This window comes from Heterodontus francisci, chromosome 6 (assembly GCF_036365525.1).
Source record: "Heterodontus francisci isolate sHetFra1 chromosome 6, sHetFra1.hap1, whole genome shotgun sequence".
NCBI lineage: Eukaryota > Metazoa > Chordata > Chondrichthyes > Heterodontiformes > Heterodontidae > Heterodontus > Heterodontus francisci.
Window position 1 is genome coordinate 19,486,826 of NC_090376.1, and position 23,964 is coordinate 19,510,789.

At 43.5% G+C, this 23,964-nt stretch overlaps 1 protein-coding gene across 1 annotated transcript in view; it reads right to left on the minus strand.

Moving 5' to 3' along the window:
• The window catches only part of LOC137371159 (SH2 domain-containing protein 1A-like), a 74,746-nt gene that overhangs the window by 14,593 nt on the left and 36,189 nt on the right, over positions 1-23,964 (minus strand). The window contains exon 3 of the mRNA XM_068033219.1: positions 9,158-9,299. Within this exon, the coding sequence (XP_067889320.1) occupies positions 9,158-9,299 (142 nt within the window). The remainder of the gene's footprint in view (positions 1-9,157; positions 9,300-23,964) is intronic.

A 23,964-nucleotide genomic window follows, 5' to 3' on the forward strand; every position in this document is an offset into this window, starting at 1 on the left:
TACTTGGAGCTGCCGGTGAGGTCAAGAGATGGCCATTGATTTAAAATGTCAAGGACTTGTATTATTTTTTCTCCTCAGATTATAAAAACTGTGTGTGTGCCTTTAAGACTGTTTAAAAAAAAGTGCACCTTTAAGGGAGAGAGAATTCCACAAATCTAGGGACACCGCGTACCACAGCTGCATTTTCGGTTACCATGGGCATTCAGCAGTAGAAAGAGAGGTCACATGGGATGACGCGTCCATTTGACTGTGTGTGGAGCTGGCAGAAACTGGCTGAAAGCAGTTGGTTCTGAGATACTTTTCCAGTGAGGTACTCTGAAGAAAGGTGCTGTTTTATTCTCTCTCAAGAAAAATTCTACAATGCGACAAGCCAAGTTAATTCCCTGAGTAGGGAAGGAAAGCATTACTTTTTCAACAAATTATTTGTATTGCTATGCTCATTGTTGAAAGAACTGTTTAATGCTACTGCAGCCATACTGTTTAAATGCCTATCAAGAACAGAGTATTTTCATCAAATCCGGATGAAGACTTCGAGTGAACTTTGACTAAATTCACAGCAGAAGATTTCATTCACCAGGAATGTAAAATGCAAAGACTTTCTTGTTTTTATTTATTCTTAACAGACAGCTAATCTTAAAAACTACACTTTTAAAAACGAATTAGTTGTTAATTTTGAATGTATGTGTGTGAATACAGGAGTTAGATTAAATTATGAAGTCATAAGATCTTTAAACATAAATTTATCTTAATAGTGTTTAAGGTTTAGTTTTTTAAATTAATTGTTAATTTGTTGCAGTCTAAAAATACCTGGTTTGGTCTGCTTCATTCTGGGGATACTAGAGTGTTTAATTTGGCTGTTTCTTTTCTGATTTGCTGAAAGCTTAATAATATGCTGCGACCTGTGGAGTGATGGGACTGAATTAACAGTGTGTTGCTTCTGGCACAGACGTAACAAAATGCATTATTTTCCATTCCATTTACTGAGCAGTCACTTTACAGCAAATCCATGTACAGCACTTGATGCATCCACAGTTTTACTCAAACCCTTTTCTCTTATTGTTTATTTGCTCAGTTTAACCCTGTGAGAGAGTAAGCACACCATCAACGTGTAATCTGAAAACAACTTCAATTACAGTTTGATCAAGAGTGCTTGATGCCAATAAAAGGCCCAACATGTAAACACTCTAAATGATGTAAAGATTGCATGCTTACCAAAGCGTCATCGAAAATCTAGAAACCAAAAATGTCCAGAACAAAAGGGACAAAAACCCAACAGTGAGCACAAACTTCCTGTTATCAGATGCTATTATGATGATTAACATCAATAGCTGGACTGACGAGCTCAACAATATTGTCATTTAAGTTTGCAGATCTTTTATTAACAGGTGGGGAAAATTGCACAGTTCTGTTCTTTATATTCTTTTCTCTTTTTATCCTGAAGGCACTGATCCTGACTTGAATGTGATTCTATTGGCGCTTACTGGCTTCCAGGAAGTCATTCCAGTGCCTATTCTGTATATGTGAGCTCTGGAAGTGAGCATCAACTAGCTATTCAAATGTCTTCACCAAGCACCCGTATATGTACTCTTGTGTGTGACGTCGTTGCGACAGCAAAGACCTGTAGTTCTTCTGAATATTTTACTTCTCCACTCAAATAAGGATTTGCCAAAAGGTCTTTTTCATGAAGGCAGTGCCCCTTTAATTAAGAGATGGTCTCTGAATGTTACACAACAGCAATAACTTGGGGAGATCACACCACATAGAATATACAGCACAGAACAGCCCATTCAGCCCAACTATGTCACCGTTTATGTTCCATACGAGCCTCCTCTCACTCTATATCATCTAACCCTATCAGCAGACCCTTCTATTCTTTTCTCCCTCATGTCCTTACCTGTTCACCTCAACTACTCCATAGAGTCATAGAGTTATACAGCACAGAAACAGGCCCTTCAGCCCATCGTATAGGTGCCGGCCACCAAACACCTAACTATTCTAATCCCATTTTCCAGCACTTCGCCCATAGCCCTGTATGCTATGGTGTTTCAAGTGCTCATATAAACACTTCGTAAATGTTGTGAGGGTTCCGACATCTACCACCCCTTCAGGTAGTATGTTCCAGATTCCAACCACCCTCTGGGTGAAAAATGTTTTCCTCAAATCCCTCTAAACTTCCTGCCCCTTACCTTAAATCTGGTTATTGACACCTCCGCTAAGAGAAAATGTTTCTTCCTATCTATCCTATCAATGCCCCTCATAATTTTGTACACATCAATCAGGTCCCCCCTCAGCCTTCCCTGCTCTAAGGAAAATAACCCTGGCTTATCCAGTCTCTCTTCATAGCTGAAATGCTCCAGCCTAGGCAACATCCTGGTGAATCTTCTCTGCACCCTCTCCAGTGCAATCACATCCTTCCTATAGTGCAGTGACCAGAACTGTCCACAGTACTCCAGCTGTGGCCTAACTAACGTTTTATACAGCTCCAGCATAACCTCCCTGCTCTTATATTCTATGCCTCAGCTAATAAAGGCAAGTATCCCATATGCCTTCCTAACCACCTTATCTACCTGTGCTGCTGCCTTCAGTGATCTATGGACAAGTACACCAAGGTCCCTCCGACCCTCTGTACTTCCTAGGGTCCTACCATCCATTGTGTATTCCATTGCCTTGTTAGTCCTCCCAAAATGCATCACTCACACTTCTCAGGATTAAATTCCATTTGCCACAGCTCCGCCCATCTTACCAGCCCATCTACATCGTCCTGTAATCTAAGGCTTTCCTCCACACTATTTACGACACCACCAATTTTCGTGTTATCTGCGAACTTACTGATTATGCCTCCTATATTCACATATAAATCATTAATGTATATTACAAACAGCATGGGGTCCCAGCACCAATCCCTGCAGTATACCACTGATCACAGGCTTCCACTCGCAAAAACAACCCTCAACCATCACCCTCTGCCTCCTACCACTCAGCCAATTTTGGATCCAAATTGCCAAATTTCCCTGGATCCCATGGGCTCTTACCTTCTTAACAAATCTCCCATGTGGGATCTTATCAAAGCCTTACTGAAGTCCATGTGGACTACATCAACTGTCTTACCCTCATCTACACATCTAGTCACCTCCTCGAAAAATTCAATCAAGTTTGTTAGACACGATCTCCCCCTGACAAAATCATGTTGACTACCCCTGATTAATCCCTGCCTCTCCAAGTGGAAATTAATCCTGTCCCTCAGAACTTTTTCCAATAGTTTCCATACTACTGATGTTAGACTCACTGGCCTGTAATTACCTGGTTTATCTCTTCTTGAATAATGGTACCACATTCACTGTCCTCCAGTCCACTGGTACCTCTCCTGTGGCCAGAGAGGATTTGAAAATTTGTGTCAGAGCTCCTGCTATCTCCTCCCTTGCCTCACATAACAGCCTGGGATACGTCTCATCTGGGCCTGGGGATTTATCCACTTTTAAGCCTGCTAAAACAGCTAATATCTCCTCCCTTTCAATGCTAATTTGTTCAAGTATATCACACTCCCCCTCCCTGATCTCTACCCCTACATCGGTCCTTCTCCATAGTGAACACAGATGAAAAGTAATCGTTTAAAATCTCACCTATGTCCTCCGGCTCCACGCACAGATTGGCACTTTGGTCCCTAATGGGCCCTACTCTTACCCTGGTTATCCTCTTGCCCTTAATATACTTATAAAATGCCTTGGGATTTTCCTTTATCTTGCCCGCCAGTGTTTTTCATGTCCCCGCTTCACTCTCCTAATTGCTTTTTTAAGTAGCCCCCTACACTTTCTATACTCCTCTAGGGCCTCTGCTATTTTCAGCACTCTGAATCTGCCTCCTTTTTTTTCCTTATCCAATCCTCAATGTCCCTTGACATCCAGGGTTCCCTGGACTTGTTGGTCCTACCCTTCACCTTCACGGGAACATGTTGGCCCTGAACTCTCACTATTTCCTTTTTGAATGACTCCGACTGGTTCCTACAAGTAGCTGCTCCCAGTCCACTTTTGCCAGATCCTGTTTTATCATATTGAAATCGGCCTTCCCCCAATTCAGTACCTTTATTTCCAGTCCATCTTTGTCCTTTTCCATAACTACCTTAAATCTTACAGAGTTATGATCACTACCCCCGTAATGCTCGCCAATGACACTGCTACAACTTGTCCGGATTCATTCCCTAGGATTAGGTCCAGTGCCGTCCCTTCTCTTGTAGGACTTTCTACGTGCTGGCTCAAAAAGCTCTCCTGAATGCACTTTCAGAATTCCGCCCCCTTTAAGCCTTTTGCACTAAAACTATCCCAGTTGATATTGGGGAAGTTGAAATCCCCTACTATTTTTACCCTATTATTTTTACACCTCTCTGAGATTTGCCTGCATATCTGCTCCTCTATCTCTCCTTGACTGTTTGGAGGCCTGTGGTACACACCCAGCCAAGTGATTGCCCCCTTTTTGTTGATCAACAGTGAAATGCCACCTCCTCTTTTACACTCTCCCCTGTCTTGCCTGAAGATGGAATATGAGCTGCCATACCTGCAATTCCCTCAACCAGGTCTCTGTGATATTCCCATATGTTAATTAATGCCCTCAATTCATCTGCCTTACTACTAAGATTTCTTGCATTAAAATAGATGCAATCCAGCCTTGCATTGTTTGCTTGTGCCATAACAGGTCTATATTTGCTCTGCCTTCTAGACTGACTCGGTTTCTTTTCTATATTTGACTGTGCATCACCTCTTACTGTACCTCCACTCTGTATCCCATCCCCCTGCCAAATTAAACCCCCCCCCCCCCCCAACAGCACTAGCAAACCTCCCAGGAAGGATGTTGGTCCCATTCCGGTTCAGGTGCAACCGGTGCAACTTGTACAGGTCCCACCTTTGCCAGAAACAGTCCCAGTGATCCAGGAAACTAAAACCCTCCCTCCTGTACCATCTCTTCAGCCACACATTCATCTGCTCTATCCTCCTATTCCTATACTCACTAGCAGGTGGCACCAGGAGTAATCCAGAGATTACAACCTTTGAGGTCCAGCTCTTTAATCTGCTACCTAGCTCCCTAAATTCTTGTTGCAGGACCTCATCCCTCCTTTCTACCTATGTCATTGGTACCAATGTGTACCACGACCTCTGACTGTTTACCCTTCCCCTTCAAAATGTCCTGCAGCCGCTCCATGACATCCTTGACCCAAGCACCAGGGAGGCAACATACCATCCTGAAGTCACGATTGTGGCCACAAAACGCCTATCTTTACCCCTTACGATAGAATCCCCTATCACTATCGACCTGCCACTCTTCTTCCTCCCCTCCTGTACAGCTGAGCCACCCATGGTGCCATGAACTTGGCTCTTGCTGCTTTCCCCTGAGTCATCTCCCCCAACAATATCTGTGGTAGATAACTCTACTGCTTTTTAAAGAAGCAGCCAGCCACAATTTCTTGTTGTTATTTTTCTGAATGCCATTATACTACAGCTGCCAGTTCGAAGCCAGTAACTGCTGCCCACAATGTGCAGCTGGCAGACCGCTGTTAATCTGCAAACAGACCTCAGTTTAATCAGCCCTGAGATGGACTGTGACAGGGACCTGCGAATGTGTGCTTCCACCAAATTCCCCTTCTGCTCAATGTTGATGTTAAGAAGGGACAATGTTCTCTCATAGTATTAGAAAGATTCCGTGCCATGGTTTGAAAAGTTCCCTGGAAGTCCAGGGGACTCTTAAAATGAGGCTTCACACCAGGTCAGAGTTACACCGGTATTGCGAGTTGGTATTTTGGTGGCGGTCTCACACTAATATACTGGTATTTCAGTTTTTTTTATTAGTCGGTCATGGGATGTGAGGATTGCTGGCAAGGCAATCACGAATTGCCCTAGAGAAGTTGGTGAGGAGCCATCTTCTTGAACTGCTGGGGCCTAACAGCTGAGGTACACTGTTACATTTGCAGCAATGCATACTGTGAGCTCCTTCATACCAGTGCAAAACTGTGGTATTAGTGCAACATTAGATGCAAGGGGGACTTCATCATTGATTCCCAGAAGTGATTTTAATTACCCTTTTCCACCGAGCAGACACGGTTAAAATGGCCCCTGAAGTTTACCTTTTGTCAGCAATACGGCATTGATTATATTTGACCACAACCACCCAATCACCAACTTGAAACCTGATTCCCACCTGCACCCAGCATGTACTAACAGCATCATCTCCACCTTTCAATTTTATTTGTACCTAACATAGGTTCCTGGCAGGTTTAAGCAAACAGAGTTAATAGTGACACCGCTATGTCAGCCAATGAGTTGGAGATGGTGCAGGACTTATGGGGAGAGAGTTTTATGCTCTCCCCCGCGGTGAGTTTGGAGGCTGGGAGAGCATTTCATCAGCGGGATGGTGGCGGGGGACATCCTGCCACCATCCTACTCTGCCCCAATTAAGTTGGGTGCTTCCAATTTTAGGGTGGTGAATCTTTGGAATTCTCTGCGCCAGTGGGCTGTGGAGACTCAGTCGCTGAGTATGTTCAAGACTGAGATCGATAGATTTCTACATATTAAAAATATCAAGGGTTATGGGGATAGTGCAGGAAAATAGTGTTGAAGTAGAAGATCAGCCATGATCTCATTGAATGGCGGAGCAGGCTCAAAAGGCTGAATGGCCTACTCCTGCTCCCTGCTCCATTGTTCTACCCCATGACCCCCACCCCACAAAACCCCTCCCACCCTGACTTACCTGTGGCCTGGGTCCCTCACCTCCAGCGGATCTATTACCAGCAGCGGTCATGGCCTCCGCGGTGAAGCTGCTCAGTAAAAGAGCTGCCGGTCTCTGATTGGTTGGCAGCTCTCAGAGGCAGGACTTCCTTAATTGCGGGGAAGGCCCACCGCTGTCCACTTAAGTGCCTAATTGGCACCTAATGCAGCGGACCTTCCCAAGAGGAGGCAACACGGGGCTCTTTCCGGTGCTTTTGCTGGTGGTCAAGACCTCCGTTGCCCACATAAAATCCCTCCATGGAGTTCTGATGAAAGGTCATTGACCTGAAATGTTAACTCTGTTTCCCTCTCCACAGGTGTTGCCTGACCTGCTGAGTATTTCCAGCATTTTCTGTTTTATTGCAGTGAGTGTAGGATCATTACATAATACAAAAAGACGTTATATCTATCAGGAAAGATGGAACAGGCTGAGGCTCTTTTCTCCAGAAAGGAGAGGGTACAGAGGTGGCCTGATAGAGGTCTTTAAAATTAGGAAAGAGTATTGAATCTGCTTCCACCACTCTTTCAGGCAGTGCATTCCAGATCGTAAGAACTCACTGTGTAATAACATTTCTCCGCTTTGCCACCCTAGATTTTTTCCCAATTATTTTAAATCTCTATCCTTTGATTACCAACCCTCCTGCCAGTGGAAACAGTTTCTCCCTATCAGCTCTATCAAAATCCCTCATAATTTTGAACACCTCTATTAAATTTCTAAGGAGAACAACACCAGCTTCTCTAGTCTCTCCACATAATTGAAACCCTCATCCCTGGTACCACATTGGTAAATCTCCTCTGTGCCCTCTCCGGAGCCTCAACATCCTTTCTAAAGTTGGTGCCCATAATTGGGCACAATATTCTAGCTGAAGCCTAACCAGTGATTTATGAATGCTTGTCATAACTTCCTTGATTTTTTTGTTCTATGCCTTTATTTATCAAGCCCAGGATCTCGTATGCTTTTTTATAACAGCCTTATCAACTTCCTGTCACCTTCAAAGATTTGTGCATGTCTCTCTGTTCCTGCACCTACTTTTATTTCTGCAGTGGCCAAAAGTCACTGAAAGAAACTGTACAATTATATTAATGAGCATGTCGTAAAGGCATTGATTGTGTTCCAACTGATCCATCACAAGCATAACAGCTTCATTTGTGTCCTAAAGGCTTACATCAAATAAAAGAAAATTACAAAGTGTCATTACATAGTCTGACATTTGATTTCTTTTGTGGCCATTAGGTTTTTTTTGTTCTCTTTTGAACATTTTATTCTTGTGCTCATCAAAGCGTAAGATATCAGTGATCAGAATGAAGATCTTTTCTACTTCCAGCTCCAATATTATGTATAGCTAAACTCATCACCACCACGTTTTAAAAAGTATAGGAGAGATGAGGAGGTAAAGCAAGAAGTTCAGGTTGATGGCAACAAGCTTAGCTTTCAAAAGTCTGAAGACTTTGGAGAATGGAAAGTGCTGCAAGTCATTTGATACATAACTACCCCTCCACAGGTTCAGAAGCTGTACCAGCGAAGTCCCAATGTGGCATATAAGACATGTGTCCAAATTAGTTCTTCTTATGGTCTGTGTGCAACATCCAGGGCCTGACTGTGAGGTGGGTTTGTTTTTTTATTCATTTGGGGGATGCTGGCGTCATTGGCTAGGCCAGGATTTATTGCCCATCCCTGATTGCCCTTGAGAATGAGGTGGTGAGCTGCTTTCCTGAACCGCTGCAGTCCTTGGAGTGTAGGTACACCCACAGTGCTGTTAGGAAGGGAGTTCCAGGATTTTGACCCAGCGTCAGTGAAGCAACGGCGATATAATTCCAAGTCAGGATGGTATGTGGCTTGGAGGGGAATTTGCAAGTTCCTTCCAAGCTATACACCATCCTAACATGGAACTATATCAACATTCCTTCACTGTCGCTGGGTCAAAATCCTGGAATTCCCTTCCTAACAGCACTGTTGATGTACCTAAAGCCCAAGACTGCAGCGGTTCAAGAAGGCAGCTCACCACCACCTTCTCAAGGGCAATTAGGGATGGGCAATAAATGGCCTAGCCAGTGACGCCCACATCCCACGAATGAATAAAAAAACTGAAGAGTATAAGAGGTGATTTGATTGAAATTTTCAAGATATTAATGGGGATTAGATAGGTAGATAGAGAAAAACTATTTCCATTGGTTGAGGAGTCTACGACTAGGGGGCATAGTCTAAAAACTAGAGCCAAACTTTTCAGGTCATTAATATCTTGATCGTTTCTATGCAAAAACAGTCAAAACATTTCAGAAATGTGACAGTAGATATGTGGCATTCTTAAACATGGAAAGTCACCAGTTCGTCAAAACAAATACTGTACCTACCTGTGGATAATAGAGTAAATTTTATTAACATGAACACATACATATATCACTCTTACCTTCATTCTGGCTTTGGACTTTGTATGTTTTATATTCCACTGGATGCAGCAATGGTACAACAGTACCTTGGCCTGGTTTCTCATATGTTAAAACGAGTTTTTCTATGCTGCTGAAAAACCGAGGAAGAACTCCTTTCGATGTCTGTTGTGTGAAAGAATAAAATAAAAATAAATGAGATTATGATATTAGATACTGCGGTGTAGGCCAGCCAGAGAGCTCAAGCTCACCAGGTTGGCTGTTAAATAAATAGAGCTCAGCAGTCCCAAACCCATGACTTGCACCACCTAGAATGACAAGCACATGGGAACATCATCACCTCCAAGTTCCCTTCCAAGTCACACACCATCCTGACTTGGACATATATCAAATGTTCCTTCATGGCCTCTGAGTGAACTCCTGGAACTCTTTATCTAACAGCACGGTGGACGTATCTTCAACACATGTATTGCGGTGGTTCAAGATAAAGGCCGACCACCACGTTCTCAAGCACAACCAGTTACAGGCAACAAATGCCAGACTTGCTCATGAATTTTTATTAAATGTTAATAAGTCTGCCAAGAGTCCCATGCATGTAGTCTTCATTATGCAGTTAAAAATGAGTCTCTCTTAGAACATAAGAACATAAGAACTAGGAGCAGGAGTAGGCAATTCAGTCCCTCGAGCCTGCTCCGCCATTCAATACAATCATGGCTGATCTCATCTCGGCCTCAATTCCAATTTCCTGCCCATTCTCCATAACCCTTCAACTCTTTACTAATTAAAAATCTGTCTATCTCCTCCTTAAATTTACTCAATGTCCCGGCATCCACCGCACTCAGGGGTAGTGAATTCTACAGACTCACGACCCCTTGAGAGAAGTAATTTCTCCTCATCTCTGTTTTAAATCGGTTGCCCCTTATCCTAAAACTATGACCTCTCGTTTCTAGATTGCCCCACCAGAGGAAACGTCCTCTCTACGTCTACTTTGTCAATCCCCTTAATCATCTTATATACCTCAATTAGATCTCCTCTCATTCTTCTAAACTCTAGAGAGTAAAGGCCTAAACTGCTCAATCTCTCTTCATAAGACAAACCCCTCATCTCTGGAATCAATCTAGTGAACCTCCTCTCGACTGCCTCCAATGCAACTACATCCCTCCTCAAGTAAGGGGACCAAAACTGTGCGTAAGACTCCAGGTGCAGTCTCACTAATGCCTTGTACAGTTACAGCAACACTTCCCTACTTTTATACTCTATTCCTTTAGCAATAAATGCCAAAATTCCATTTGCCTTCCTTATTACCTGCTCTACCTGTATACTAGTTTTCTGCGATTCATGCAATGAGGACACCAATATCCCTCTGCACCGAAGCATTCTGAGGTTTCTCTCCATTTAGATAATAATTTGCCTTTCTATTCTTCCAACCAAAATGGATAACTTCGCATTTATCCAAGTTAAACTCCATCTGCCAAATTTTGGCCCATTCACCTGACATATCGGCATCCATTTTTAAATTTCTTATTTCTTTATTGCAATTTACTGTCCCACCTATTTAGTGTCATCTGCAAATGTGGCTATGGTACCTTCTATCCCTGCATCCAAGTCATTAATAGAGATTGTAAATAGTTGGGGCCCGAGGACCGAACTCTGTGACACCCCACTAGTTACATCTTGCCGACCAGAAAAAGACCCATTTATCCCGACTCTCTGTTTTCTGTTGGTTAGCCAATCCTCTATCCAAGCTAATAAATTGCGCCTAACCCCATGTGATCTTCCCTTGTGTATTAACCTTTTTGTGCGGCACCTTATCAAATGCCTTCTGGAAGTCTAGATACACTACACCCATTATCCACTTTGCTTGTTACAGCTTCGAAGAACTCCAGCAAATTAGTCAAACACGATTTACCCTTCATAAAACCATGCTGACTCTGATGGATTGCGTTTTGACTTTCTAAATGTCCTGTTATTACTTCCTTCATAATGGATTCTAACAATTTCCCAATGACAGATGTTAAACTAACTGGTCTGTAGTTTCCTACTTTCTGCCTCCCTCCCTTTTTGAATATTAGCTTTTTTCCAATCCACTGGAACCTTCCCCGCATCTAGGGAATTTTGGAATATTATAACCAATGGATCCACTATCTCCACTGCTACTTCCTTTAAGACCCTAGGATGTAGACCATCAGGCCCTGGGGACATGTCTGCCTTCAATTCCAATAGTTTGCTCAGTACTCTTTCTCTCGTGAGGATGATTGTTCTAAGTTCTTCCCTTTCTATAACCTCTGCATTACCTATTACTATTGGGATGATACTGGTGTCCTCCACTGTGAAAACTGAGGCAAAATACTGATTTAGTGTCTCCGCCATTTCTGTGTTCCCCTCTATTAACTCCCCAGTCTCATCCTCCAATGGACCAACATTCACTTTAGCTACTTTCTTCCCTTTTATATACTTTTAGAAGCTTTTGCCATCCGTTTTTATATTTTGCACTAGCTTTCTTTCATAATTTACCTTTGCTCTTTTCATTACTTTTTTAGTAACCTTTTCTTGATCTTTAAAAGTTTCCTAATCTTCCAGCCTGCCACTGGCCTTTGCAATATGGTATGCCTTAGTTTTTGTCTTTATGTTATCCTTAACTTCCTTGCTTAGATATGGATGTTTTTCCCCCTCTTACAATCTTTCTTCCTCTCTGGAAGCCCAATGTATTGCTATGTCGAAAATATTGTACTCTAAATATTATTGGGTAACTTGCCAATGCCTTACAGTCAGCAAGTTGCATAAATGTATCGCACCAGAACACTATCTGTCATATACTTTCAGATGATATTCCAGCCACTTTGGACTTAGAGCTGTTTTATCAGCTTGCTCTCTTTTAATTCAAGACAGGAAAATTGCAAAGATTTTACTGGGAGTACATACTTGGAAAGGTATTAACTCTACTGTGGAACCAGCTGCTCTAAAATTCACAATTTATTTGTTTATCTGAATCTGCCCTTCCATGCACTTAGAAGTCTCCAATTCAGGCTTGTTGTACATTCCTGATTTTCATCGCTCTACCTGTGGCGGCCGTGTCTAGGCCCTAAGCTCCGGAATTCCCTCCCTAACCCTCTTCACCTCTCTACTCTCTCTCCTCCCTTAAAATGCTCCTTAAAACCTACCTCTTTAACTAAGCTTTTGGTCCCTTGTCCTAATATCTCCTTATGTGGCCCATTGTCAAATTATAATTGATAACACTCCCTCCCGTGAAGCAACTTGGGGTGTTTTAGTACATTAAAAGTGCTATATAAATGTAAGAATTTGTTATGTTATTCAGAGCATCCTAACATTAAACAGTGCATCTGAAAAAAGCAGAAGGTCCATACAAGATTCCCAAGCTGGCAAATAACCTAATTACTCAGGTCTTCAGAAAACTGCTCCTAACCTAATTCATGAACCAAATTTCATCCTTTTAAGACATTGTAGGTTCAAGAGTGTGACTGAAATGTAGTATGTTTTATTAACATCATTACATCATGTTCAAAATTTAAGGCTAAAGTTTTTTTTTCTTTCATGATTTGATCTTTTTCTTCTATAATACAATGATCTGTTCCCTTCACCCATCCTTTAGATCATCTCCCTATCCTACATAGCAGTTCCCTAGCATCAGATTAGATATAAGATCTACTCCCAGTGACCAATGCCATTCTGTAACCAGCCACTAGGGAGTATCTAAGGATTATCCAGGAGCAAGACTGATTATCCTTCCTGTTGGAAAACACCTGGTACCCGCTCTGTACAAGGTTATGGGTTATTTGGGTTACAGGACATTGCTAATTCACAATCCATATTTAGAGGTTGTAATGCTATTTCGGTGAGGTGGTTCCAGCATTCATGTACTGCTGCATGTTCTAATGTTTGTGTTATTAAACTTTATGTGATTATGGCAAACAGAACAGTTTGAGTTGGATTAGAAGGTCCCTTGGTCGGAACCTGCAGTGCCCTTCCTGTGCTTCAACCAAGACCAAGCTATACCCAAGGCTCACATTGAAACCAGGTCCACTATCTGTGCTTTCTTGTAGTACACCATTGCCAGTTTGTCGAGAGTCCTTGCAGGAATGCCATATTTTGCCAAGTCCAGAAGCAGATAAGGGGACATAGAGATTATGAAGGTATATGTGGGCGGGGTCGCTGCTACAATAAAAGTTGTTAGTAAAATCAATCATTGAACTCACATATTCATTCACCTATCCTGCAGTTTTACTTGCAACAGCATCGCTCATTACCCCAAGCTAAATGCACAGTGCCCATACCATAGAAATGGCAGATGGAGTTTAATCCAGACAAATGTGAGGTAATGCATTTTGGAAGATCTAATACAGGTGGGAAGTATACAGTAAATGTCAGAACCCTTAGGAGTATTGACAGGCAGAGCGATCTGGGTATACAGGTCCACAGGTCACTGAAAGTGGCAACGCAGGTGGATAAGGTAGTTAAGAAGGCATACGGCATGCTTGCCTTCATTGGTCGGGGCATAGAGTATAAAAATTGGCAAGTCATGCTGCAGCTGTACAGAACCTTAGTTAGGCCACACTTAGAATATTGCGTGCAATTCTGGTCGCCACACTACGAGAGGGACGTGGAGGCTTTGGAGAGGGTACAGAAGAGGTTTACCAGGATGTTGCCTGGTCTGGAGGGCATTAGCTCTAAGGAGAGGTTGGATAAACTCGGATAGTTTTCTCTGGAACGACGGAGGTGGAGGGGCGACGTGATAAAGGTTTACAAAGTTATGAGTGTCCTGGACAGAGTGGATAGTCAGAAGCTTTTTCCCAGGGTGTAAGAGTCAGTTACTAAGGGACATAGGTTTAACGTGCGAAGGGCAAAGTTTAGAGGGGATGTGCGAGGCAAGTTCTTTACACAGAGGGTGATGAGTGCCTGGAACTTGCTGCCAGGGGAGGTGGTGGAAGCAGGTACGAAAACGATGTTTAAGAGGCATCTTGACAAATACATGAATAGGATAGCAATAGAGGGATACAGTCCCTGGAAGTGCAGAAGGTTTTAGTTTAGACAGGCATCAAGATCGGCGTAGGCTTGGAGAGCCGAATGGCCTGTTCCTGTGCTGTACTGTTCTTTGTTCTTTGTTCATACTTATAGCACCATGCACTATGATCAACAGCATATCCGATCATTCAGTGCCTTGTGAACTTTAGTGCCAGGGCACTGATTTGATATAAGCCAACCTATCAGTTTAAATTCTTGATACATAATTAAGTTTGAGCTACTTTATTCAACCAATTTGGCAGGAGGTGATTCACAGTCACTATTTTCTCCCTGCACTAAATTCAGAATTTTCATGACAACCAAATGTTAGAAGGAACAGCATGCGCATATTGTGTGTTGAGGGGTTTCGCTCAGATACTTTTTTCATCCTCTTTGAGAAAGACCACTCCTGTCAGTGAGCTGGAGGGTACCTTTATAGGAATTGAATAGAAATCCTTGTCCTTGTATGGTAGCACAGTAGTTATGGTAACACCACTAGTAATCCAGAGGCCTCGACTAATGATCTGGACACATGAGTTCAAATTCCCCCATGGCAGCTGGGAACTTAAATTCAACTAATTAGATAAATCTGGAATAGAAAGCTTCTTTCAGTAGTGGTGACCATGAGTATGCTAGATTGTTATAAAAAGCCGTTTAGTTCACTAATGGCCTTTAGGGAAGGAAATCTGCCATCCTTAACCAGTCTGGCCTATGTGTGACTCCACAGCAATATGGCTGACTCTTAACTCTCTGAAGTAGCCTAGTAAGCCACTCAGTTGTATTCAAGAAGGCAGCTCAGCATCACTTTCTCAAGGGCAAGTAGGGATAGAAAGTAAGTGCTGGACTTGCCAACGATACCCATTTCCTCTGAAAGAATTTTTAAAAATTCCTTCCCGAGTGTTTCAACTTTATGTTTTTTCTGGTTCCCAGATGTTAGAAAGAATTACACTTTAATCTTGGAAAAGGCTAGAGTCAGTCTTGTTTATTTCAACACCATGCTTGTGCTGTAGAACCTGGTTGAACTGTTTCTTGTGTTACATATAACATGACTCCCCAGTGCAGCCGTGAATGAGGCCCCCCACTGGAACACTTACACATAACAACTAATTCCTAGCTAATTAGTTCCTAACACTTTACAGATAGTATAGTAATATATACATATATAACACCGGGTATTTTTGTAATATTGGGCAGAATTTTATGGGCCCCCTTGGGACATGAACGGAGGCGGGAGGCCCATAAAATTTCATCAGAGGGCGGAGAGCCCAACGCCTAGCAATTTAGTCTGGGGCAGGGTCCTGTCCCAGGCTAATTGAGGCCCTTAAGTGGACAATTAATGGCGACATAAGGGCCTCTTTCCACCTCCACCTCAATTTATTTGAAGGCAGAGGGGCCCGCCACCATAGAGAGATACTGCCAGATAAAACCTGGCGGCCTCCTTGCGGTGTTGGGGGGGGTCACTCTTTTAGAGGCAATCCAGGGCCCCCCGAGGGCCCCCTTCCAGTAGCGATTGCCTCAATGGCCCCAATGAGTCTGACTCCCACTTAACTCTCCCGGATCCCAGATGCCTTCAATGCTGCAGGGCCTCCTGCAGTACTGACAGTTGCCTCTGCTCCCATTGGCGCTGCCAGTACTGCACAGCTGCCAGCCTTCTGATTGGCCAGCAGCTCTTGGAGGCGGGAGCTTGACCTTTAAAGGGACGGCATCCCAGATAGTGCACAGTTAAATGCCTGCCCGCCATTAAATGGCTTCGGGGGTCTGACGGTGCACTGAGGCAGGGTCTCCCCCAACATACTGGCCTGCAACCAGGACACTTGTCATCACCACAAAATTCAGCCCATAGTATCTGTTCTAAGATACCCTAGTCGTATATAAATACATAGTATTAGCATTTGGTTTATTCTCATATGATCAAAGTTTTTTGTTTCTATTTACTTAGCTTGTAGATAAGTATTATCACTAGAAATAATGAAATGGTAAAAAGTTGTTCATTCCAGGATGCTTTAATCTGTCAGGGTACAATTTAGCTCGCACCATTGTTTAATTTGCAGAAACTACAGGATGCATAAGATTCATGTCTCTTGACTTATTTTCATAGCCACCTTGTGAAACAAGATAGTCAAGACAGTCTTGAGATAAGAACTGAGACAATGGAGACAGGAGGGAAAACAAGTTGGAATCTGTTTTTTTGAAGGAAGTATTTTCTTCTGGGGTCTTGTTGACAATAACACTGGTCATGCCATCATGAATTAGCACTGACAGTATTCGTGAGAGTCCACCTATAAAGATCTTCAGATTGTCTTTCACAAGTTGGAGAGAGTCAGGAATCACAAGGAATGCTGAAGGGTACATTTCTACCCAGGGAAAAGAACGGCGTAATATTGTTTATTTCTCTGTCTGTCTACCGGTGCAAAACATTGTGTGTGTCTGAACTTGATCGTATAAACGGAGGCATCAGAATCAAACTGCTTACACGGGTTGAATAGCATTAATCCTGTTCAAAAATCAAGACTAAAGAAATTTTTCTTCACATTTTACTCGTTTTGAAAAAAATGATCTGGTCCTTTACCCATTCTTTAGCCCCTTGTGCCATTTAGCATTCCTCTAGCATCAGCATCAGAGATCTCCTAGAACTTCAGAAAGGGTAAAACAAACATTCTATCAGAATGTGGCCTAAGCTATAAACTACAGAGCAGAATTATTAATCATAATAAATAAACTGTAGCAAGGACACTACAGAAGATTTACTTTGTAGAGCATACAGAATATGTCAGATTAGATTTTCCGCTGCTGGTCATAAGAACATAAACTCATGAGAAATAGGAGCAAGAGTAGACCACACAGCCCCTCGAGCCTGCTCCACCATTCAGTATCATCATGGCTGAGCTTCTGCCTCAACCCCACTTTCCCACCCATTCCCCATATCTCTCGATTCCCTGAGAAACCGAAAATCTGTCTGCCTCAGCCGTAAATATACTCAAGGATGGAGCATCCCCAACCCTCTGCGGTAGACTATTCCAACCCTCAGTGACAAAATTTCTCCTCATCTCAGTCCTAAATGATCACCCCCTTATCTTGAGACTGTGCCCCCGTGTTCTAGATTAGCCACCCGGGGCAAACAACCTCCCAGTGTTTACCCTGTCAAGCTCCTTCAGAATCTTGTATGTTTCAATGAGATCACCTCTCATTCTTCTAAACTCCACAGAGTATAGGCCCATTTTACTCAGCCTGTCATAGGACAACCGTCTCATCCCAGGGACTAATCTCGTGAATCTTTGCTGTACTGCCTCCAAGGCAAATATACCCTTCTTTAAATATGGAGACCAAAACTACGCACAGTACTCCAGGTGTGGTCTCACCAAAACCCTATGCAAGTGTAGCAAGACTTCCTTATTCTAGTGGTCCAATCCCATTGTAATAAAGGCCAACATACCATTTGGCTTCCTAATTGCTTTCTGTACATGCATGCTAACATTGTGTTCCTTGTACAAGTGCAGCCAAGTTTCTTTGAACATCAATGTTTAGAAGTTTCACGCCTTTTGAAAAATATTCTGCTTTCCTATTCTTTCTACCATAGAATCATGGAATAGCTAGAGCACAGAAGGAGTCCATTCGACCCATCGTACCTGTGCCAGCTCTCACCTAGTCCCACTACCACACCTTTTTCCCGTAGGCCTGCAATTTTTTTCTATCATGATAATTATCAAATTCTCTTTTGAAAGCCTTGATTGAATCTGCAACTCTCAGGCAGTGCATTCCAGATCCTAACTACTGGTTGTGTAAAAACGTTTTTCCACATGATGCCGTTGTTTCTTTTGCCAATCATCTTAAATCGGTGTCCTCTGGCTCTCAACCCTCCATAATGAGAACAGTTTCTCTCTATCTACTCTGTCCGGACCCCTCATGATTTTGAGCCCCTCTGTCAAATCTCCTCTTAATCTTCTCTTCTGTAAAAAGAACAGCCCCAGCTTCTCCAATCTATCCACGTAACTGAAATTCCTCATCCCTAGAACTATTCTTGTAAATCCTGTAAATTCCAAATTGAATAATCTCACAGTTTCCCACATTATACTCCATCAACCACTATGTCACCCACTCACTTAACCTGTCTAGATCTCCTTGCAGCCTTCCTCACATTTTACATTCTCACCTAGCTTTGTATCATCAGCAAACTTGAATACATCACTCTTGGTCTCTTTATCTAAATCATTTATCTAAATATAGATTGTATAAGCCAAGGCCCCAGCACTGATCCCAGAGGTATTCCACAAGTTACAGCCTGTAATGGGTGTAAATCAGGAGGCCAGTAATGGGCAGATGATCTGTCTCACCTGAACTACACCAAATTTCAACTGCTGCATTATTTCCAGGGGTAGGGAACTTAACGGTTTACCAGCTACCACCTCAAACAGGTTGGTGCTATGTTGAACTATTTATCTGGGGGTAGGGAAGTCCTGTACACTATTTTCCCAATGATTTAGAGACAAGATCCTGCACTCTCAAAGACGCCCCTTTGAAATGGACATCCAAGAGTTGCTGGGGAATCAGATGTGGTATTGGCTGGTTTAAAGGGCACAGATAAATATTTCAAATCTACAATCAGTCAGTTGTTGCCCATTTCTTTTTCTCTCTGCTAAAAGTCTGAACCTTCCCAGGTTTTTTCTCCTCTTTATGCTGACAGTCACCTTTAATCTTCTCTTCCTGTTGAAATGTTATACACAATTTACCGATCTCGGCAATAGTGTGTTCTGTCTACTCATCCAAATCTGCACCTGGAGCTATGCAGGTGAGCTAACCTCAGGGAATTGGAACACACTTCAATTGGAGTCTGTCTAATCTACACCAATAGCAGGAAATCTATCCCTTCTTGAACATAGAAACTAATAAAACAGTCGCAATCCTACAGGAAAACTGTTAAAAAAGCTGAACTGTAGATACAGTTTCTTAGCAATAACTCTATATTGGTTCACTGCTTAATTGCTCATGAAGTCTCCTGCTTCCCTTTTGACGGTCTCAGAAGAACTGGTGAACTGGAATCTAACCCTGGCACCCTTTCAAGTTTACCAAGGAACAAAGATAATCAAATGAAATAAAGCCGCTAAGGTGTCAGCCTTGGCTCAGTAGTAGCACTGAGTCAGAGGGTTGTGAATTCAAACCTCAGTCTTGAGATTTGAGCACATAATCTAGGCTGACACTCCCGTACAGGACTGAGAGAGTGCTGCACTTTTAAGAGGTGCCATTTTTCAAATGAGATATTAAGCCAAGATCCCATCTGCCCTCTCAGCGAGACGTAAAATATTCCATGGCACTATTTGAAGAAGAGTAGGGGTATTGTCCCGGAGTCCTGGCCAACATTCATCCCTCTACCAACATCTAAAAATAGATGATCTGGTTATTTATCTCATTGCTGTTCATGGACATTTGCTGCACATAAATTGCTACATTTTGAACATTACAACTGTGACTATACTTCAAAAGTACTTACTTGACTATAAAATGCTTTGCAACATGCTGAGTTTGTGATAGGCGCCATATAAATGCAACTCTTTCTCTTTTCTTCCTACATATACAGAGTTCTGCAGTAACCATTTAATGGATGTTGGATACTGAATCCACTTGTCACCTAGTTCCACCTATTTTAAACTCTGAATAGACCACTCGGAAAGTATAACAAACAATTGTACCATTAGTTCTCAGCTGAAGAACGTCTAGTCATAAGGACATTTTACAAATGAAATGTTTTTTGCATGGCAGGAATGTCCTGCCTGTTCAATTGAATACAAGAACCCTGATGCAGCAGCTTGTGGGTTTTGGGCAGAATCTGAGATCAAAATTTAAAGCGGCTATCGCTTCCTGCACATTAATACCGAAAAATCTAAACTTACTTAGGAACAGAATCAAGACTGAAATTTCATGTGGTTCACAGGGCCCAATAATACTGAGAGGACTCTGAATGTTGAGTTCGCCAATATTCTGTGTAGTTTCCCCTCTCTTGTTGAAAATTGTCAGAACCACCCCTCCAGAGACTCTCAGCTAATTTGCTTTGTGCACAACATCATGTTACTGAATCAGACAGACTAGCAGGATCCTGACAGTCTTTAAAGAATCCTGGTGCCGGGCCCTTAAGTGCCGGAGCATCGTTTGATCATGCCGGGGGGCTCTGAAAGACCGAGGCGGGAACCCCCTGCCTTTTCGACTTGGCGCAGGGAGACGCATTGGTGCCACAAAACTCAGCCCACTATGGGCTGCATTTTACCAGGCCCCTGACATCAGGGGCGGGCTGCTACTGATGCCAATGGAATCGTATCAAGGCCGGAAAGATTCTCTTTTTAATACTAATGCAAAAGCCAGGTGCCTGACTCATATACTTTTCCGTACAAAAACATAAATCACTTCAATTGCCTTAAAATTAAACTCAACTGACAAAACAAAAACATTGCAAACCTATTGAGCACTGAGAAGGAAAAGAACAAAATGCCCTCAGCACATGCCTTTCCTGACCTCATCCAGTAAGGGTTAAGGAACGATGTCTGTGGTGGTATAAATAGAGACAATGCATTAGGCAGGGCCGGAACCACATCATATGCAAGAAAGTAACCCCGTGACATTAATAAATCTTTACAAGTGACCCATTACTCACCGTGTCACACCTGGGCTTTAAACCTGTGTTATGATTTGAGAAAACATCGGCTCTTTCTCATGCATGATAATCAAAGCCGTCATCTGTTCCATAATACAAGTGCATAGCTGATGGAAAACAGGTGCAATTCGGTTATTATGTGCCTTAAAGAGTGATAGCTCAGCTATCTGGGTCAAAGACTTTGATTCTCTCAAGCAGCTGCTCATAACATGTGCTCTGTCTGGAGGAATGGTGATGCCCACCCTCCCCCGCCCCTCGCCTTCATTGGCATGCAGATGTTTTAATGTCATCTCTGGCTCATTAAGGCAGGACCACTGGTCGTCCATCGATTCATTCCACCACTGTAAGAAAAATTGCTGGAAAATAAGGGATATTGCTGCATGTGAGTACCTCTGGGCTGCTTCTGATTGCTCATGATTATTAAAGGTTTTGACCTCAGTGCGGCATTGTTGCTAACAGCGTGGACGCTATGGGTAAATTCAGTTGGGGATGGAGTTGGGGTCAGCGCTCTTCGACAAGAGAAGACGGGGCTGGATGTGAAATGCAGCCGGGATTCCTGATCTAGTAATGACCCCTGCTAGACTCAGCTGTGATGCCCTTCCATAGTTAGAAAACCTGCTGACACTCAGGGCTGGACTTTTCCTGCAGGCTTCAGGACCCTGACATCGGGATTAAATGGGGGTCCCAATCCCACACTTTCCAGGAGCCAGAAAGAGGGAGCAGGTTTATTGCTCAGCAAGTGCCGCTTAACAGCTCTCCAAATTTGGTTAAACCCTGCCCACTCCCTCAAAAGGAGAGACCCCTGGTGCAGATGGGAATCCCCCAGATTTATTTATTTTTATTTATTTAGAGATACAGCACTGAAACAGGCCCTTCGGCCCACCGAGTCTGTGCCGACCAACAACCACCCATTTATACTAACCCTACACTAACCCCATATTCTCTACCACATCCCCACCATTCTCCTACCACCTACCTACACTAGGGGCAATTTACAACGGCCAATTTACCTATCAACCTGCAAGTCTTTTAGAGGTGGGAGGAAACTGGAGCACCCGGCGGAAACCCACGCCAAAGCTATTTAAATTAGCTGACCTGGGAAAATCCACTTGAATCAGTATCAGTAGATATGAGTGGGCATGAAGTGCTTCTGCTAGAATTACTGCCATTGAGGAAAAAAAATTGAACCAGGTTGTGTTATGCAAATATTTTTGTTATGAAATTTGAAGAATTGTGCCGTCTGTAGATTTTTTGTTGGAAAAATCTGATATATTTGTCATCAACATACTTTCTGACAGCAATAGAACACACATCTCTCATGAGCTTCGTTAAGCTGTCTCATCCCTCACTTGTATTAGCTTCCAGTTAGCAGTCCCAGCCCAGTCAGCTGGCAATTAACCACCTTGGCAACGATTGCGAGCAGCCGCCTAATTGACCACCTTTGAGCTCAACATCAAATTAAGGATGGTGGGCAGACTGCCGAATTACATGACCAGCAGCTGTAGAGCCGTGGCAGCCCCAATGGGAGAGGTTGCCACTGCTGAAACAAGTAGAAAACGTCAGTGGTGCCTCAAAATGGAGGCCAAAAAATAAATCATTATTTTAGAGGCGTTAGGAAGGTAGGCCCTTCGGAGCACAAGGCAACCCCCTCCGGAGGCAGCATTTGGACAATGGGAATGGCCTTTGCTGCCGGTGGCCCCCTCTTTGGGGCATGGAGCCTTTGTCACCTTCGGCCCCCAACTTGCCACATGGAGGCCGCCTTCACTGAGGTGGTGGCAATAGGGGCCACTCCACCACCGGTAAAATGCCAGCAGGCCTTCTAAAGTAACATTCGCACCACACAAGTGCCAGGCAATGACCATCTCCAATAAGAGAGAATCTAAACACCTCCCCTTGACATTCAATGGCATTATCATCGCTAAATCCCCCACTATCAACATCCTGGGAGTTACCATTGACCAGAAACATAAATACTGTGGCTACAAGAGCAGGTCAGAGGCTGGGAATTCTGCGGTGAGTAACTCACCTCCTGTCTCCCCAAAGCCTGTCCACCATCTACAAGGCACAAGTCAGGAGTGTGATGGAATACTCTGCACTTGCCTTAAAGGGTGCAGCTCCAACAACACTCAAGAAGCTCAGCACCATCCAGGACAAAGCAGCCCGCTTGATTGGCACCACATCCACCACCTTCAACATTCACTCCCTTCACCACCAACGCACAATGGCAGCAGTGTGCACCATCGACAAGATGCACTGCAGCAACGCACAAAGGTTCCTTCGACAGCACCTTCCAAACCCGCGACCTCAACCAACTAGAAGGACAAGGGCAGCAGTTGCATGCGAACACCACCACCTGCAAGTTCTCCTCCAAGCCACACACCATCCTGACTTGGAACTATATCATCGTTCCTTCACTGTCACTGGGTCAAAATCCTGGAACTCCCTTGCTAACAGCACTGTGGGTGTACCTACCCCACATGGACTGAAGTGGTTCAAGAATGCAGCTCACCACCACCTTCTCGAGGGCAATTAGGGATGGGCAGTAAATGCTGGCTGGCCAGCAACGCCCACATCGCAGAAATGAATAAAAAAGAATCCTCCTTAATTGGGGCCTTAATTATTTAAATTGGCTGCCCACCTCCATTCAGCGGTCAGCCGATCTGCAGCCAGCTCCACCTCTGAGAAACTTCCTTAGAGCTGGGAATGCATCAGGGAACCATCCCAACGCCGCTCCCTGCTATTTTTCCGTCACCAACCCCACCCCCATCCCCCTCCCCACCCCCACCACCCCCCCCCCCCCACCTCCACTGCCCTCAGTGTCCAGACTTTCACATGAAGAATGGCCACATGGACAAAGTGCCAGAGATGTTTGCGGAACCGTTTTCCAGCATGCATTAGAGGACAAGGGAAAAAGAACTGGAGGAGAAATAATAAATATGAGAAATTAGCCGGCCCCATGTTTTACGTGCTGAGGCAAGGAATTACTAGGAGTTGGATATTAGTGTGCACAGAATAGTCACAGAATCATAGATTTCTGATGAAGGGTAACAGACCTGAAACGTTAACTATGCTTCTCTCGCCACAGCTGCTGCCGGACCTGCTGAGTATTTCCAGCACTTTCTGTTTTTATTTTAGTTCCATTCCCTGTTCCTTCTCCATATCCCAGCAATT